The following is a 19,915-nucleotide window of genomic DNA, read 5'->3' as shown; positions in this document are numbered from 1 at the left end:
ACTCAATGGAAGCCCGAGACCCGCTAGTGATTTTACACAGGTTCAGAATTTTCTAGTGTTCTCTGACAGATCTTTTGCAAAGGTGTGACGCTGGTAGCTGTTGTATGCTTCACACATAGATCTTTCCACAGACACACAAATCTCTACTAACCTTTACTTGTCATTTGTGCACTCTCTTTTGAATAATGAGTGCAACAGCCTGTGGTTCCTCAGCATCTTGCGAAATTCGTTATTAAACCACAATGGATCCATTCCACCCTTTATCTACTTACCAGGAAAGTAACTCTCCAGATCATGATTTACAATCTGCTTAAACTTTTCCCATAATTCCTCAACATCCATCTTACTGAAACTAAGTGATGTTAGTTTACTGTCTGAGTGAGATGCTAATAACTGTGTACCTGCTCTACCTAACAGAAACACTCTCCTAGTCTTCTTGACTGATTTATTAACTTTCATAAAAAATTTCAGTCTATGCTTGGTAGGAAGTCTTCTCCTGCTAGTATTGCATGGTCTGGGTATTTACATGCTACTGACAGTAGACTTACTTTGAATGACACTAGAACTGTCACAGGGGAATCAGATGGCCAGTAAAAATATCCAACAATGAACTTGGTTTCACTTGCACCTGTTATATACAACCAGTTAACTTCACTGTCACACTCGACTTGAGTTGTCGGATGAAGTTGTTACCACACAGTAATCACCCACTCTAAGCATCAAACAGCACAGTTGCACCAGGTCCCAGACAACTGCCTTATTTAGGGATTGTGCAGCTAGCTTGTAATTGGGTCACTTTCTTGCACATATTGTAGTAGGTGCACTTTATACACAGGTGCGCCCGCTAGTGTGTTAACAATGGGCAGTAGAGCACATCTTCATTTATTGGTTTTGGTGGATGAATCACAAGGTGAAAATACTTGTTAAATAATCTGGTGTCTTCTCACTATATTCCGATTAAAATTACTTTCTGATTGACGTTTCAGTGAGTCGAGTGGTAGGAGACAGACATTCAATCCTAGTTCTTTCTCGAGTGCCACGTGCTTGCTGTGTTGCCTGTTTTGTAAGTATGTATAGTGCCTTTAGCACTATTCTGTATCATTTGCTCACTCTCCTGCTCGGTTCGGTAGCAAGTCAGTGTGGCTCCCAAGGAACCGAGGTGGGCCTGTACCATGTTGCTGTCTCTCCTTGTGCCAGCCAATCAGACAAATGGCAAAAGCTGTGGGCACGCTCACCACGCACACCACACCGCAGTGCCCTCAGTGCCCCACACCCAAAGCAGCCAGCCAACACAACTACTAGACACACTATTGCCACTACTGTTTTCGATTGCAACCGCAGTGAGAATCCTCACAGCTTTGTCAATGCCCCCTGAGACGCTTGGCTGACTCATGGCAACTGAGTTGTCAGCCCCTACTGCTTTTGATTATACCCATGTCTCAAGAGATTGAGAGTTGTCAAAACCTTGAAGAAAAAAATAACCATTGAATTTGAAGACTGGTAAGAATTGTTCAACTGATTTAGTCATTCCAGGATTTGCTAAACAAATGTACCTGAAAGTACAAAGGGATGGCTGTAGCTTTTTGATGGGCCCTCATGTATGGCTGTAGTTCTTAAACCAAATTACAGACTGCCTCCCTGCTCAGTCTGTAAATTGCCACAAAGTTGCTCTTGGGTATTTCAGAGGGGTTCAGCTCATTCTGCAGATTACATTGTCAAATCACACGCTGCCGCATTTCATCGAGCCACCTTGCCTGCGTTTGTTGCTCTAGCCTTCTTCTTAACAATACTATGTGCACTTCCTTGATTCTCAGCTGAATTGCATGCACTTTCCACTTGGATGTTTCCCGATGATTCATCAATAAAATCTAATCATTAAGTCTGAAACTAAAAATTATTCAATATTTCTAAAATAAGGGGAAGGGGAAAGATGAGAGCGTTCTTGTCAGTTACAGCTTGAAAAAAGGTGACTTTAACTGAGAGCGGTCTCTTACAATGTTGACAGCTGGTGTTGCACAGATCACTCCTCATTTGGCTCCTCCCCCTCCATCCTGTGTAACCTGTCCTGCCTGATAAGGCTCTGTATATTCTGTCAAAACAGAGTGAGCATTTGGGGGCCAAGAAAGAACTGTTGCTAGCTGACATCTGACTCCAATCACCAAACTGATAACCACTAAATTATTACTTTAGTAAACGATTAAGGCTGGTTGCTGTATTTCTTGAAGTAATATGATCCACAACCACCAAGCTCAACAACTAGTAAAATGGATAAATTAATACTAAGCTACTTAAACCAAAGTGTAATAGGTTTTGACATCTTGTGCAATGCAACCGTTGGCTTATCATGAACGGTGTCCGCGGCTCACTGTCTTGTGGTAGCGTTCTCGCTTCCCGCGCACGGGGTCCCGGGTTCGATTTCCGGCGGGGTCAGGGATTTTCTCTGCCTCGAGATGACTGGGTGTTTTGTGTCTTTCATCATCATTTCATCCTCATTTATTCGCGTCGCTGTAGTGGCGTTAAAGAACTTGTGGAGCGGCGGCCAAACTGCCCCGCGAGGGGTCTCCCGGCCACCAATGCCATACGCTCATATATCATGAACAGTGGTCTCCCTTGCCGGCCGAAGTGGCCGAGCGGTTAAAGGCGCTACAGTCGCAGGTTCAAATCCTGCCTCGGGCATGCATGTGTGTGATGTCCTTAGGTTAGTTAGGTTTAAGTAGTTCTAAGTTCTAGGGGACTTATGACCACAGCAGTTGAGTCCCATAGTGCTCAGAGCCATTTGAGTGGTCTCCCTTATTCACAATGAATAATGTATGTGCAGAATGGGTGTCGTGAGTATAAGGAATTAGGTACTATATCAAAAAGAGATGTTGCTTGCAGATTGAAATATTTCAAAATTGGGCATAATAAGATGAGAAAAGTGCCAAGTTTTCAATGTCACAGAAAACATTCTCTGTCATAATACACAACGAATCACTATGATGACAGTGATAGTCTCCACTCCATTTTCTGGTGCTTAGGTGTGCTGCAGTATTAGACTGAAGCAGTTTCATGATTGGCTGCTATGGATGAGACAGCTGATGCTACTAAACTGGATTAATTAAAAACACTAGATTTCAAAATTTCTAGCCATATGGCCCATACAAAGGTGTGACTTTTTACGCCCATACTGACTATTTCATCTAGTACCAAGCCTAAATAAAGGCACTTTGATACTGTTCAAATTCAGAAATTCTAATCTCATTATGGATAGAGAAAAACTGTGAAATTGGCACATTTTAATATTAGTAAAACATCATTTAAGAATGACTACTGCAAGGCTATTGCATTGAAAAGTCTATGGAATGCAAGAAAAATCCTTTAAAATTGTATTTATTAACCTGCAATTTATACTGCTAAACCACAGTTGTAGTTGTTTGTGTGATGTTCATAGACCACAACAGCATGTCAACCATTTTTCAGGACAAGGTGGGGAGCAATAATGATATAATTTGTAGGAAACTGAACACTGTGTTGGCACTGCAAAGTCTCCAAACATCACATAAAGAGCTCATTGTGAAAGTAGCCAACCTTCTTATTGCCCAAAGTGCACAGTTTGAACAACGGTTATTTTAATCTCACATACTTTCTGCTGAACATTGTAATATTGTCAGGTGATGTGGGTAAATCACTTACGAAAATATTCTTACCAGATTTATTACTATAGTAGTGGACATGCATATTGGAGAACATAGCGCATCCACATTGCTTTCACACATCAACTACTGTGCGGCCACTGGCAGCCACAGCATAACCACATGCCTGACGCAGTGTGTGTGGCACAGCGGTGAAACACCCATTGCTAAGTGTGTGGCAGTCAATGTGTTCAACCAGTGTGTGTACCTTTCCCAATGATATGGTATATGCAATTTTTACAGATGGTCAAACAATGGGAACTCCAGATTGGTATATCAGCAATATTAGGAAAAGGATAGTTTGCTACTCACCATAAAGATGACCTGTTGAGTTGTAGACAGGCACAACAAAAAGGATGGTACACATTCACACAGGTAAGCACACCTCACATACACATGACGCCTACCATCACCAGCTCTCACCGGAATGTGACTGTCACACAAATAGGAGTCTGGAGTGTGGCAGGGAAGGGGAAGGGATAGCAGGGTATGGGTGGGGATAAGGGCACTGTCTGGCAGGACATGCAGGGACTAGATGGTGGCCTGACAAGACTGCCAGGCATCCCATTGGTTAGTGGGCACACCATTGGACAGTGGGGTGTGATGGAAAAAATGGGGAGTGGAAATGGAGAGGAGCAGGGGAGGGGAAAGGATGAGCAGCTGCATTGGCAGAGGGCAGCACAAAATGAGAGTGAGGGGCTGTGAAAAGGGAGGAGGTGATAAGACAGAAAGGACAGTAGGTTACTGTGAGGCTGGGATAATTTTGGCTAAGGAGATAACTCCCATCTGCGCAGTTCAGAAACGCTAGTGCTGGGGGGGAGGATCCAACTTTCCATGGTCCTTCACCCTCATTGTGCGCTCCCCTCTGGCAATGCACCTGCACATCCTCTCTCCTTTACTGCTCCTCTCCCAATTCCTCATTCTTTCCCACACACCCCATGTCCCAAACCTGTGCCTTGCAGTCTTGTCAGGCTGCCATCTAGTCCCTACATGTCCCACCAGACAGCACTCTTCTCTCCTTCCACAAATACTCCAGTATTCCTCCCTGTTTCCTGCTCTACTCCAAATTCCAATTACATGCTTTCTTTGCTGAAGAAGACTTAGCTGAAAGCTATAATGTGCAACATTCTTTTTGTCACACCTGCCTGCAACTCAACAGGTCATCTTTACAGATAGTAGTAATGTTTATAGGGGTTCAGCCATTCTTAACGTAAAACCCAATATCTGCATGATCTTTGAAACATTAAAGTGGAAACCCACTGTTGTACTGAAATATTAAGATGACATAAGACTAAGGCTACCCTGTGTGTGACAATATGAGATCTGTTCAAAAAATTCTGGGACATTCATAATTTTTCGCCAGTGGTGTGTTGGAGCAAAATGCCGTTGGTATACCTGCACACACCTCTGATTCATGTGTAACTATTGTAAGTTTCATCGTAGTATGTCTGCTAGTTATTGTTCAGTGCTGTACCGAGTAAAACGCTGTGTCGCACAGTTTGCGAATTTCAAGATAAAGGAGTTAGAGGAGCAGCACACCTCCATTAAATTTTGCATGAAACTCAAGAAAACCTTTATAGGGACACACCAAATGATGCAGGAAGCCTACAGTGATGAGTGCTTAAGCTGCATTTGATGTTACGAATGGTTCACACAGTTTAAAAATGGCCAGACAGAAGTTACAGATGATCCTCGTTCAGCACACACTTTGACAACTACAGACGACGCTCATGTCAGGAATGTCAAGAAAATAATGCATAGCAATCAGAGATTAACTGTCCGAGAGGTTGCTGAAGAATGTAACATTTCAATAAAAAAAAACTCACCAGGTCAGGTCAAATATCATTGCCATCCTGATAGTTTTCTTTGACTTCGAAGGATTAGTCCATCATGAATTTGTGCCACAGGGACAAAATGCTAATCGATGGTACTATCAGGAAGTGTTGTGACACCTGCGAGAAAATGTGAGAAGAGAGCGGTTTGAAATGTGGTGAGGTAATTCATGGCTCTTGCAGCATGATAATGCACCCACACATTCATCCTGTCGGTGTATGACTACTGCACAAAAGACGTAATCACTGTCCTGTCTCATCATCCATACTCTCCATATCTGGCCCCTGCGAACTTTTTTTATTTCCAAAGTTGAAAACCCCCATTTAAACGACAAAGATTTCCAACGATTCATAGATGGCGCTTTGCTCGATCCAGAAAGAGGCATACCAAGACTGCTTCTGGAAGTGGAAGAGGCACTGGGAGTGATGTGTCAATTGTGGAGGAGAGTATTTTGAAGGAGACCATATACAATAAGTAAAAGATAAATGTAGAAAAATTTTGTGGACCAAGTATGGATTTTTTGAACAGACCATATATTACCATTTGATCCTGATGGCTTTAAAAATTCTTTTCTTTGTGTGAGCAGGTTTATTACTTTTCCAATTACAGGAGAGAGTGCTCTTTTTTAAAAATATTCAGAGAGGCTTCTTGGATTTATAATAATGGACAGCATTCTACTAGACAGATTTGAGTTCACCCTCAGTAAGAGTATCACCTGGCTGCACTGCCAGTGCTATACTGAGGTCACACTGGTAATCACCGAGCCTGCGCCAAGCTTGTACAATGCTTTCACACTGTGCATCCAGTTCCAGTGCATGGCTGCAGTACATCAAAGCCTCACAGTAGACACTGAAATGTAACTTTGTTACAACCAGATTTAGCAGGCACGCTAGTTCTGTGCTGTGCTGTGCTGCTGATACACACTGATGAGAGCACAGCCTGCTGACAAGAATATCACCAAATAGCAAGATTTTTATATTACTATTTTAAATCAATGTTAGCAAAGAATAATACTCTACTGTATTAATTACATGTTATGGGAACTGTACTCATTTACTAATAGTAGGGGGAAATTATTTTCAATATAATGTTTACTTGTCTATGGATGTGTGCATTGTATTGATGTAAAGTGAGTAGGTCACAGATGTAACCTTACAGCATTGAGAGACGGTATGCTGTATTTACGACTTTTAAGTCCATAAAGTGGAAATATTTCATAGTTCACATTAGTTCATTTACTTCCGTGTCTATCACTTCACCATATATTTCTTTTTACACATCTGACAGAATTTTATAACTTATGTTTTAAATTAATCTGTGATCGTGCATAAGCAGTCCGTCAATACCATTCTAGTTGACTAAGCCCACGTTTCCAATTTTATCCCCACAATTTCCTAAGATACAGCAACAGATTATAAATATTTTTCTCCATGTCTTCATTTTTATTTGTACATGTTTCTGAAAATAATTTTTAATAAATATATCAGTGCTCTGATCAAAAGACAGATGGAGCAGTCGGCATGTTTAATTTGGAATTCTTTGGTGCCTTAGTGAAGCTATACGTCCTGAAACTTTTGGACCCATAGAAGATCAAACTACGTGTCAAATTTCAAGTGTTCCTTGATGGTTTTGTAAAACAGACTGACAGAAATTTTGATTTACAAACAAATTTGACGGCTTACATATGCATTTATCAAACAAGAACCAACTAAGTGCTGTACTATTATCTGTAATTTTGAGATACCTGGCAAATGGCATAGATTTAAAGTTTTGTATCCTGCACTGCACATCGTACACTACTCTCTAGTGATAAAATACTTCATGACACAATTACACATCAATGTGACATCTTCTTCAAAAGTGAAATAAGTTTGACCAATTTGGTTGGTACTGCACACCTGCTTGGCAGGAAACACCGAAATTGACAAACAAGTTTGACTCTTTACGGAGGCATTTATGTATACCATGTATCTCTAGTAAAACTCCTCTGTGACCTGCAGTGAAATTGATACAAGTGATCTGAACTGCAGCTCTCCCAAATGCAAGTCGAGTGCCTTCCCACTACAGCATCTCTATCTTTCCTATTTTCTCTAGCCTACTAGCATGCATGTGGTAGAATCCCTAGTTAATTTCCAGGCTGAATGGATGAACTGTCTCACACAAGAAGCTCCAAACATTCTGTATGTAGATAACGATTCAATTTTTTTTGTGTCCAGAGATTAATATTGTTGTTGGTGGTGAGACTGCAAACTAGCTTAAAGTTTCATACCTACCTGTGGTAGGCTGATGTCAGTCATCCTGCAACATAACTTAACATTTGGTAATTTTATTTTCATGTATATAAAAATCCTTTCTGTAAAAATATCCAAAGCTTTTAGTTTGGGAAGTTATAATTAACACTGTTGTAGCCATGGGATACCTATTAATAACACTATTGTCTTGCAGATTGAAGATAAACCCATTTCAGAATTAGCACATCTGTATTTGGTAACAATCACCTGAGTTTTACTTAAAAAACTTATACCACTTTCTTCTGCTGGTATGGTCTACCAGTAAATGTATAACATTGCACTTTACTTTTTGTACCTGTCACCCCTGAAATAGTCAGTTTGCAAGTTTGCAGCTCAAACACTCACTGAAACATCATCTTGAAGAGACGTTTCTCAGATTTATAGTAATGAACAGCATCCTGCTGGACAGATTTGAGTTCACCCTTAATAAGAGTATCATCTGGCCGCAATGTCAATGCTATACCGAGGTCACGTTGGGCAGCCTGGTAATCCCCGAGCCTGTGCCAAGCCTGACCACGCCTGTACAGTGCTTTCACACTCTGTGCATCCAGTGCCAGAGCACGGTTGCAGTACATTAGAGCCTCACGGTAAACATTCTGACGTAACTTTGTTGCAGCCATATTTTGCAGGCATGCTAGTTCTGTGGTTGCTGCAGCGTTGATACATTCTGGTTGAGAGCGCAGCCTGCTGGCAAGAATATCATCAAGTAGCAAGATTTTATTTTAAACTAGAGTGAACAAAGAATAATACTTTACTGTATTAATTAACACAAATGAGAAATGTAATCAGTTATTGGCAGTAGGGAGAAATTATTTTCAATGTAACGTTTACTTATTTATGGAAGTGTGCATTGTATTGATGTAAAGTGAGTAGGTCATAGGTGTAACCTCAATAGCATTGTGAGAAGAGCATGGCATGCTGTATTTACTGCATTGAAGTCTATGCACTGGAAATAGGAAATGACTGTTAACAGTTTCAATTCAAGTCATGACACCCTTGCATTTTGTGACCATTGCTCTTATCAATGGAGTTTGACAGATGTGAAAATTACCGAACTATCAGCTTAATAAGTCACAGCTGCAAAATACTAACACGAATTCTTTACAGACGAATGGAAAAACTAGTAGAAGCCAACCTCGGGGAAGATCAGTTTGGATTCCGTAGAAACACTGGAACACGTGAGGCAATACTGACCTTACGACTTATCTTAGAAGAAAGATTAAGGAAAGGCAAACCTACGTTTCTAGCATTTGTAGACTTAGAGAAAGCTTTTGACAATGTTGACTGGAATACACTCTTTCAAATTCTAAAGGTGGCAGGGGTAAAATACAGGGAGCGAAAGGCTATTTACAATTTGTACAGAAGCTAGATGGCAGTTATAAGAGTCGAGGGACATGAAAGGGAAGCAGTGGTTGGGAAGGGAGTAAGACAGGGTTGTAGCCTCTCCCCGATGTTGTTCAATCTGTATATTGAGCAAGCAGTAAAGGAAACAAAAGAAAAATTCGGAGTAGGTATTAAAATTCATGAAGAAGAAATAAAAACTTTGAGGTTCGCCGATGACATTGTAATTCTGTCAGAGACAGCAAAGGACTTGGAAGAGCAGTTGAATGGAATGGACAGTGTCTTGAAAGGAGGATATAAGATGAACATCAACAAAAGCAAAACAAGGATAATGGAATGTAGTCTAATTAAGTCGGGTGATGCTGAGGGAATTAGATTAGGAAATGAGGCGCTTAAAGTAGTAAAGGAGTTTTGCTATTTGGGGAGCAAAATAACTGATGATGGTCGAAGTAGAGAGGATATAAAATGTAGGCTGGCAATGGCAAGGAAAGCGTTTCTGAAGAAGAGAAATTTGTTAACATCCAGTATTGATTTAAGTGTCAGGAAGTCTGAAAGTATTCGTATGGAGTGTAGCCATGTATGGAAGTGAAACATGGACGATAAATAGTTTGGACAAGAAGAGAATAGAAGCTTTCGAAATGTGGTGCTACAGAAGAATGCTGAAGATTAGATGGGTAGATCACGTAACTAATGAGGAAGTATTGAATAGGATTGGGGAGAAGAGAAGTTTGTGGCACAACTTGACCAGAAGAAGGGATCGGTTGGTAGGACATGTTCTGAGGCATCAAGGGATCACCAATTTAGTATTGGAGGGCAGCGTGGAGGGTAAAAATCGTAGAGGGAGACCAAGAGATGAATACACTAAGCAGATTCAGAAGGATGTAGGTTGCAGTAGGTACTGGGAGATGAAAAAGCTTGCACAGGATAGAGTAGCATGGAGAGCTGCATCAAACCAGTCTCAGGACTGAAGATCACAACAACAACATCCTGGTATGCCCCACAGTCTGTCCCAAAATTCTGGAAATAAAGCTCCTGTGTTCTGCATGTTCAATTGAGTATCTCCTGCATACTTCACTGGAGTAGCTCTGTGGGAGGAAGGATAAAACAGACAAACTCCTAAGTTCAGCCTAAGGATTGTTTCCAGAATGTATCTTTCAGTGTCTGTACTCCTTGTGTTAGAATATGGATGAATAAAATTATCACCCTCTCAAAGTATGAGGGTTGACTGAAAAGTAATGCCTCCACCTACATAACTCTTCAACAGTTGGCAGCATTGGTATGCAACAGGTACTGGTTTGTTCCATAGCCTTTTCTCTACAGCTCAAGTTGGCACTTAGCATTGAACAGTTGTATGGAACCCTGCGCAGACAGTCAGTCAATGCGATGTAGGCAATGCGCAGACATTGAATTCTCGACAGCAGAAGGTGTCACCCCAAAGGAGATTCATCAGAGAATGAAAGCAGTTTATGGTGATTGTTTTGATGTGAATACTGTGCATCTTTGGGAAAGTAAGTTTAAAGGTGTTGAGGCAGGAACATCTGACCTGTGTGATAAACAAAGAGTTGGATGTCCTGTGACAGCAACCACCGAGTTTCACAAGCAAAATGTTGACAGACTGATTCAGGATGATCGTCATATCATTCAGAGAGAAACTGCAAGAACAATCGGCATTTCACAAGAATGTGTGGGTCACATTACTGCTTTGCTTGGCTATCAGAAGGTGGGTACCCCGGATGTTGACTCCTGAAATGAAAGCGCACAGACTTGAAACTTGTCAGAAGCTTCTCTCACGTTACGATAATGAAGATGCACAGTACTCACATCAACACAATCCCTATAAACTGCTTTCATTCTCTGATGAACCTCCTTTAGGGTGACACCTTCTGCTGTCAAGAATTCAATGACTGCACATTGCTTACATCGCATTGACCGACCGTCAGTGCAGGGTTCCATATTATACACTATAACAACACAATCATTCAACGCTACGGCTTCCTGCCAACTGGAGCTGTAGAGAAGAGGCTACGGAACAAGCCAGTACCTACTGCATACCAACACTGCCAACTGTTGAAGCGTTACGAAGGCGGGGGCATTACTTTTCAGTCAACCCTCATATATTCAGAGTTGCTTTTAGGGCATGAGTAAATTTTTTGGGATGGAAGTACTCAGCAAATTCTGCGTGTGTTTGAGAGAGAAAGAAAGGGGGGGAGGGATCAAAACATACCGTAAACGCTATGGTGGTTCTACAGATGTGAAGATGGCTACAAGAGAAAAGTAGTAATATTAAACGATGTTTTCAGAAATTATAGTACTAAACATGTTAAAAAAAATCTTGACAATGGAGACTACTGTACTTAGTATCCTGGAATTGACCACACATCAGAAAAATATAAATTTTGGGGCATATCCAGAAACATATGGGAAGTGAGGATAGTAAACTGACATAAAGTACCTAAATATAGAAAATTAATCTAGGTGTCACTCAATACTGTAAATATTGTATTTGATACCAAAATTGTGAGAATGATGGACTGGTACTCACCATATAGTGGAGAGCTGAGTCGCAGATAGGCACAATAAGAAGACTGTCAAACAAGTAAGCTCTCAGCTGAAAGGCTTTCAATGGAACTAGACAACACACAACTCTCTCCGAAAGCTTACTTGTTTGACAGTCTTTCTGTTGTGCCTATCCATGACTCAGCATTTCTGCTATATGGTGAGTAGCAATCTATCCTTTTCATAATATTGTCATTATTCCATCCTGGATCTTCCACTGTATTTGATACCAACAAGACATAGCAATTAGAGACAACATTTACGGACAGTAAGTCATGCAGAAGGCATGTTGTTGTCCACAGATGAACACAAATGGCAGTTCTTCTGAATAAATATCCACATAAATGATTTGATGGCTAAATAGAGAACAACTTCACTACTTTACAACACTTTACTGTTAAACAACACTGATAAGCTAACAACTGCTCTCAGTTCCATTCACTCCTGCTGCTGAAAAACAGGTGTGTACAATCAATGTTTTATCAAAGGCAATAGTGTTTCACAGAAGTAAAAATAGTTGGTTTGACAGTAAATGCAGCATGTGTGATCCTCAAAATAGGTGAGACTCTCACCTCTCAGGGTTTCAGAGATCTGCCCTTTCTTTTTAACCTTCCCCAACCTAGCCCTCTTTCCTTCCTAAGAAAGGGCTAGTAGATCTGGGAACTACAATAGTTTTGTGTACTTTCATGTTTGTGTGTGTTTATTGACAGTACTAAAAATTTTGCATCATGAAGTTATGTGCTGGTCAGCAATTCTGTCTCATAATTTTAAATTATATAATTATCGACTTAGAGTAGTGGATTCATGGACTAAACTCCTTTCTTACATCATTTTTTTACCTTATTTATGAAAACATGTCAGATCTTACCATTCTATATACCGGAGAGCTTTTTGATATTTAGATTCTGCATTCGTCATGTTTCCTTTCCTGAAGTAATGGTTTCCAGAGTTCTTTATCTTCACTATTGCATCTTCAATGTAATTCATCTAGAAAGGGAACAGTGTAATAAAGTTACTTAACATTTCTCAGGAACATTCTATGGTAAAAGCAATGGGAAATGTGCTTATTAATAATATAGATAGAATAAAGAAGAGAAGAGTGAGTTATAGTAGTTGTGGTGGTGGTATTATGTGGCTGTGGCTCATCATTGTCATTCTAGAGTTTGAATCATGGTACTTAGCCTCTTTACCTAACCTTTATATATTTCACCTGGGGATTATTTGTGTTCCCTTCCTCTTATAATTCACCACAAAACAACACTTAAATTATGGGGTTAAAATACAATCACGAATTCATATAGATGGTCACTTCCTAGTGGATGGCTTTTTCAAGTAAATAATTAAAAAGCTTATTTGGGCACTGAAATTAAATTACACACACACACACACACACACACACACACACACACACACACACACATATAATAAAAGCAACACACCAAACTATTGAAAAATCCATTACAGAATAACAATAATAATATGAAAAGGATAGACTGCTACTGACCATATAATAGAGATATTGAGTCGCAGACAGTAACAACAAAAAGACTGCTAAACACCAAACATTTTAGCCAAAAAATCAACTGCACTTAAGCTGCCCTACCCTTTCCCCTTCTCTAACCCGTATGCTCCCACAAGAAGCACTTTACTGTCCCCCATGCTACCCTGCTATCTCTCCCCTCCCATTCCAGCCTCCTCATTACCCCCCATCACCCAGAATGTTTCTCTTATCATCCGCTGTTGTTTGCAATCTGGCCTTGTCAGTCAGAGGCAGTGGTCGTGTGTGTGTGTGTGTGTGTGTGTGTGTGTGTGTGTGAGTGAGAGAGAGAGAGAGAGAGAGAGATTCAGAAGAAGGCTTTTTGGTCAAAAGCTTACTTTTTTTTAGCAGTCATTTTGTTGTACTTGTCTGCACTCGAGGCTTCCACTATATGGTGATCAGCAATCTATCCTTTTCATAATATTGTCATTATATCAAACTATTCATTAAAAAAGTTGCTGACACAACAATATTAAGTGAAACCCAATAATCAAATGAAACAATCTTAAACAGTTGATTTATTTTCATTTAATTCCCATCATTATATGGCACAGGTGTTCAAAAATAAAGAATAAAGAATGTTTTCATATATAAAAAATACTAAGACAATGTACAAATTTTATTCGAGACTTGAGTAAATACAAGCAGATGACACTTATTAATTTAATGTATCAAGCATCTGTTGACATATCTGTAAACACTGCACTTCTGAATACAAGTTAGCTAGTAAGATGGCCATCAAGAGTGAAGCTTATAAAAATGAAGTCTTGCTTTTCAAGTACAACTTCTTCAATATGGGACGCTGATAGGCATCCTGACTGGCTCTTTGTCATTCTTTTGTGTTTGCATATGTTAAACCAAAGAAATGTGGTGGCTATTCAAAACATCTTTATGTCAGACAGTGAATGAGTAATATGTGCAGCCTGCCAATGGACGCCCTTCCACAACTTCTAACAGTTGCCTAAATTTATAACAGTTGACTAGTTTGATTGTTGCTATTCTGGGACTTTCTTAGAACAATAATCCAGAACCCTCACATTCTCAAAAATTTCTGGTTGAATCTATTATTTATTTCTTGAAGCACTGGAGTTCATTTTTTTTAAGGAATTGCAATAATGTATACAAATGTGTGATGGACAAACTGTACTCGGCCGAGCCAGGAAGGAAAGGTTATTTAAGAGAGGGCAGTGTGGACATCATCACATCCAGAACACAGACACTACTGAAAATAATGAATGACGATCACACATTTTATTTCAACAAATGTTAAAAATAATACAGCTATTTGCTGCAACTTCCTTCAATTCTCATAGACAAATGAAGTTGCTCTGGTTTACTTCCGACATGAAAATCTTACTGTAAATGACATGATCAACCACAGGAATTACCAGTAACCACTGGTCTCCAGATAATGCTAACGGTGTCTCTGTACATAGTGTTTATGTTATAAGCATTTCTCAGCACTCACAGCATAATTGCACTGTAACATTTATTTCATTCAACTTACATACATTAACAATGGAAGCCCATATATAGCCTACCAGAGTAGGTCATTGATGATTTGCTTAAAAAAGTTGAAGCACATACTGCAAACATATTTCTACACGTTGTTATGTAAACTGAAGGTGAAGGGTGAAGAAAAGAAAGGGAAGGAACTAATGATATCAGCTGCATCGGGACTTTATGCGAAATCAGCGGTGACAAGTGAAAATATGTGCTGGACTGGGACACGAACCTAGGAACACCTGCTTACTAGGCAGTTGCATTAACCACTGTGCCATCAGGACACAGTGCTTATCACAAATGCGCAGACTATCTTGGCACACTGCACAGCTGATTTACATTCCAACCTAGCACCACCTATTCACAGTCACATTGTGTGTCCTCTATTCTCACTACTTTGAGCTTCCCACTGGAGATCGAATGTAATTGTGCATCTACACTGAATGTTGTTTATTCGTTGCCCATTGAGGCGAATCAGTTATATGAATGACACCATGCATTTATATAATATTTCTATGCTCTGATTAAAATTAATGGTATTTGATGTTTGCCAAGTCACACTACAGTGATGCCACATTGGGTACCAACTGCACCTTTTTCAAGGCTCGGACAACAGTGAGACGTCAGCCAACACAGGCAGAATACAGTTGCTGCTATGGTCATTAACATTTAAATGGGCTACTGAGAGTATCATAATGGATTACATGCGCACACCACACTGCAAGTGAACATATACACTTTAGCACAATGGCAATGTCGGATGGTATGTATGTGAACTAAGAGCTTTGAATGGAAGAACAAAGTTCAGAGGTGAGAAGTGTCACGTAACAAGAAATTTGATCGAAGTGTAATAGAGTCAACTGAGAAGATTTTATAACAATAATGGAAATTCCTAAATGGAACAATATGTACAATAAGTGAAAGGCAACTGCTCACCTATAGTGAACTGATGTGTGGCATGTAGACATACGTAACAGGTAACAATATTCATGCTAGCTTTTGACCTCTTCGTAATTTCTTGCAAAAGTCACACAGCAAGCACATAGACATCCAAACAATGTTCCCAAGACCATGGTGGAGCTGATTATTGATTATTGAGAACTGTTGCCTGGGATGATGGATGTGGAGAGGGGATATGGACAGACGCACAAGACAAGGAGGAACACTGGGATAATATGAGGCTGGTCTTTTGATAGATGACTCGGCAGCTGCACAATGAAAGGGTAGAACACATAAAAGAAACAGAGAGAGGGAGAGGGGGGGGGGGAGCAGAAGGGGAGGAAGTTGGAGACGATGGAGAAGGAAGGGAGTGGATAGACAAACCGAGAGGGGCGGAAAAAGGGGGAAGGAGGCAGGAAGAGGGGGGATGGAGGGGAGGGGAGGGTCAGGAAAGAGAGAGAGAGAGAGAGAGAGAGAGAGAGAGAGAGAGAATATGCCGGTGTGAGAGGGGGGAGTGGTTGGACAAGGCAGCATACAATCTGGGCTACACAAGTTAGCAGAGGTTTAGGCCAGGGGAATTGCGAGATTATAGGGTATGCTGGAGAGACAACTCCCACCCGCATAGTTCAGAGAAACTTATGCTGGAAGGGAGCATCCAAATGCCCTACATGGTGAAGCTGTTGAAATAATTTGTGTTGTAGTGTGCAACCTGTTTGGTAGCTAGATGGTCAAGCCTGCAGTTTACATCAGTTTGGTGGTGGCCATTCAAGCAAGTAGACAGTGAGTTACTTTTGAAGCGCACAGAGAATGCTGTGCAGTGCTTGCAGCATAGCTGATACACAGGGTGTTTCATAATTAACTGCATACATGCACAGAGTTGAAAGCATGTGATATCATAAACATGTTTCAGTTAACATGGGCTCTAAAAATGCAAACCAATGCTATTCACCTTCAATATTTTGAAAAATCTCTGCTTTACATATTTTAAGAAGTGGCAGTATGGATCAAAATATGAAAAAAAAAATACCCAGTAAACACGGACTCTAAAGTGCGTACATGAAGAGCTTAGAAGATAATGTCGCTGGGTTGTAGCTGGACTGAGCCAATATGACATGTTACCTTCCAAATGATCTGTCACTGTGAGATTACCTCTGATACTTCTTACCGTAATTACTTTCTTGTACTATCACTTTTCTTGAATTTTCTTGGTGTACTAGACGTGCTATGCAGTGCCACCAATTCTTGCCGTGTGACTTTGTCACCTTCTGTGTAGACACTAGGACTGGAAGAGAACTTAAAATGATTCAAGCTATGAAATTATGTAACCATTTTTTAAATAACTCTTCTGTATTTTGTTACACATAACAATTATGACATTAGGTGAACAGATCTCTTTATTAATTTTTATCTCACAACAAACTATTATAACATGCATACGTCTTGCTTTGACATTAGCAATCTAGAGAGTGACTGTTCTAACAATGGTTATTTAGTTGTTTTATCATATTCTTGCATGTGTCCTTTTGATCCTATCCTCCAACGAACCACCAAGCCATGATGTACAAAGAACAAGCGAACTTCAACAGCAAAAGATGCACAATCGCCACTGCACCTTGTCGAAGTATGGAGCTGGCAGCCTTTGCAGCTGATTGTACATTTGTTAATAATATCTCTCACAACAGGATGTCCACCTAAACTACGTTTCAAGTTAGCCTGAACATCTTTCGCCAGCCTAAGGCAATATATGTGAGACATGTTAGTCCGAAGAATGTCATATTACACCTCAAGCTGTGAACACTTTTTCGTCTTCAGTACTGTGAAACACACCTCTTCTACTGAACAAGTGCTCATAGCTCTTAATATTATCATTTTAGAGCCCATGTTTACTGGACATTCGTTTTCTTGTTTTGGTCCATAGTACTGCCTCTCAAAATATAGAAAACAAAGAGCTTACAGTAGAAGATATTTGTTTCACAGCATCGACTATGAAGAAGAGCTCATAAAGTACACATTTTAGAGCCAATGTTTACTGAGTTTTTTTGATTCATGTATTGCATATTTTCAACTGCATGCATGTACACCACTAATTATCATACACCCTTATAGTGTGGCTGCTTTTACACAGTCCTGCCTTTTACTGGGTAGAAAACACCTGTGGCTGGACTGTGGTAGGTGGTGGTTGGGTGTACTGGACAGGATCTGCACCTAGGCCAACCACAAGGAAATGACCCATGGGGCACAGGATTGGGAGCAGGAATGGACAGGGATATTTTGTGGGTTGGGTGGGCAGCAGAACATTACTTTGGGTGATGCAGATAGGATATCACACCTATCAGGACACAATGAGAGGTAGTCAAAGCTCAGGTGACAGATGAGGTTGAGCTTTTAAATGCCAGGATGATACTGGATGATGGGTGCTGGTCAGTGGTTCATTAACAAGTTTACTGGTGTCAAGTGAGAAGACCTGTTTATGAAAGAGCGGGATAGGATGTTGTCTGTCAATAAAGGCTCTCATAAAGTTATCAGTATATTTTGACAACTCCTACTCTTCACTGCAGATGCGGTGTACGCAGGTGGCAAGGCTGTCAGTAAGAGACTTTTTGAGTTGGAACATACAACAGTTCTCAAACTGCAGGCTGGTTGCTGGTTTGCTCAATTTGGCCAGAAGTACTTATAGAGCCATCAGAGAGATGGAGATCAAAACCTAGGAAGGTGGCTTGTTGAACTGAGGACTAGCGGCAATGGATTTGATAGTAGGTATCCAGAGTATAGGGGAAAGAGCACAGGTTGTCTGTGCCACAAGTCCAAATAATAAAAACGTCACTTATGAATCTGGACCAGACAAGATGACCCATAAATAAGTTGGCATAGGATGGTGCCATGAAAGTACACGTGGCAGCATCACAGATTCATTTATAAACTTGGCCCCTGAAAGCAAAGTAGTTGTGGGTCAGGATGCGGTAGGCCAGGAGAGTTAGAAAGAGTTGATGGGTTTTGTATCACGAGGACGTATGGAAAGGTAGTGTTCCATGGCCAGAAGTCCATAGGCATGAGGGATATGGTGTATACGGATGTCACACCCAAGTGACCAACAAGGAGTTTCGTGATATTGGAACTGGAACTGAGGAAAGGTGGAGAAGGAAGTGAGCAGTCCATTGAATACAGGATGAGAGGTTATGGACAATAGTTATGAGGTATTGGTCAACAAAGGCAGAGGTTTGTTCTGTGGGACCATTGAACCTAGCCACAATTGGGTCACCAATAGGGAGGCCTGTAGGTTTTGGAATTTGGAGAGTAGGTAAAAAGTAGGAGAGACTTGGGGGGGGGTTACTGGTGTGAGAATGGAGAAGGGTAGAGTTTTCAGGTTTTGGGGTGGACATAAAGCCTTGAGGAGAGGCTGAAAGTCATGTTGGATTTCTGGTATGAGACCATGGTAGGATACAGAGCTATCAGAAAGTTGGTGAAGACCCTCAGCCACACAGTCACTGCAATTTATGACCACTTTGGTCGATCCTTTGTCTGAATTGATTTTCAGGTTATTGATAACTGTGTGTTCTGTAGGGGTGATGTTGGATTCACTGGAGAGGGATTTAGGGAAGAAAGGTGTGTGTATGCACTGCCCATTAGTCCTGTATAGGCGAGAAGATTTTATTCAGGTTTAATTGAGTTAACAGATGAATTGTGAAAATGTTTTGTTAGTGGTTTGGTCATAGCTGTATTTTATACTCCTCGGCTACAAAAGGTTACATCCTTTCATTATAGAAGGGCCATTTACAGTGGTTGTGACTACCAAGCAGGGCACTCAAGTTCAGTTCCCAGTACTTTCAATACTTTTTCCCTGATGGGAGGACTGGGATGAATGGCAATGGGCATAATGATAACTGAGGAGCTACAGGAAGGAAAGATGGTGGCTACTGTTTGTGAGAGCCAAAATTACATTTGAGAGCGAACTGTGCAGACCACTTACCTCTCTGTACCAATGTTCAGTGACATCTTAGGCAGCGGATGACCAGCACTCGATCGTGTGCATTCTCTACAAAGCCTGATCATCGAGTTCTTTTCTTTTGGCACTTCTATATTTATTTCTACAACAATATCTGATATGAATATAATAGAAGGAAACATTCCACGTGGGAAAAAATATATCTAAAAACAAAGATGATGTGACTTACCAAACGAAAGCGCTGGCACGTCGATAACACACAAACAAACACAAACATACACACAAAATTCTAGCTTTCGCA

The 19,915-nt window shown here is 40.6% G+C and overlaps 1 protein-coding gene across 3 annotated transcripts in view; it reads right to left on the bottom strand.

Moving 5' to 3' along the window:
* Window positions 1-7,454: 7,454 nt before the first annotated feature.
* Window positions 7,455-19,915, bottom strand: part of LOC124805297 (peptidyl-prolyl cis-trans isomerase D) — a 48,499-nt gene continuing 36,038 nt past the window's right edge. Inside the window, exons 5-6 of one of the 3 annotated variants that reach the window (XM_047265810.1) lie at window positions 12,561-12,679; window positions 7,455-8,482 (exon numbers count right to left, since the gene is read on the bottom strand). In XM_047265810.1, the coding sequence (XP_047121766.1) occupies window positions 8,137-8,482; window positions 12,561-12,679 (465 nt within the window). In that variant the 3' untranslated portion in view covers window positions 7,455-8,136. The remainder of the gene's footprint in view (window positions 8,483-12,560; window positions 12,680-19,915) is intronic. The other 2 variants (XM_047265808.1, XM_047265809.1) reach the window with 2 other exon arrangements.

This window comes from Schistocerca piceifrons, chromosome 7 (genome assembly GCF_021461385.2).
Source record: "Schistocerca piceifrons isolate TAMUIC-IGC-003096 chromosome 7, iqSchPice1.1, whole genome shotgun sequence".
Taxonomy (NCBI): domain Eukaryota; kingdom Metazoa; phylum Arthropoda; class Insecta; order Orthoptera; family Acrididae; genus Schistocerca; species Schistocerca piceifrons.
The sequence above is the reverse complement of the archived record's forward strand: the minus strand, read 5'-3'. Positions and strand labels throughout refer to the sequence as shown.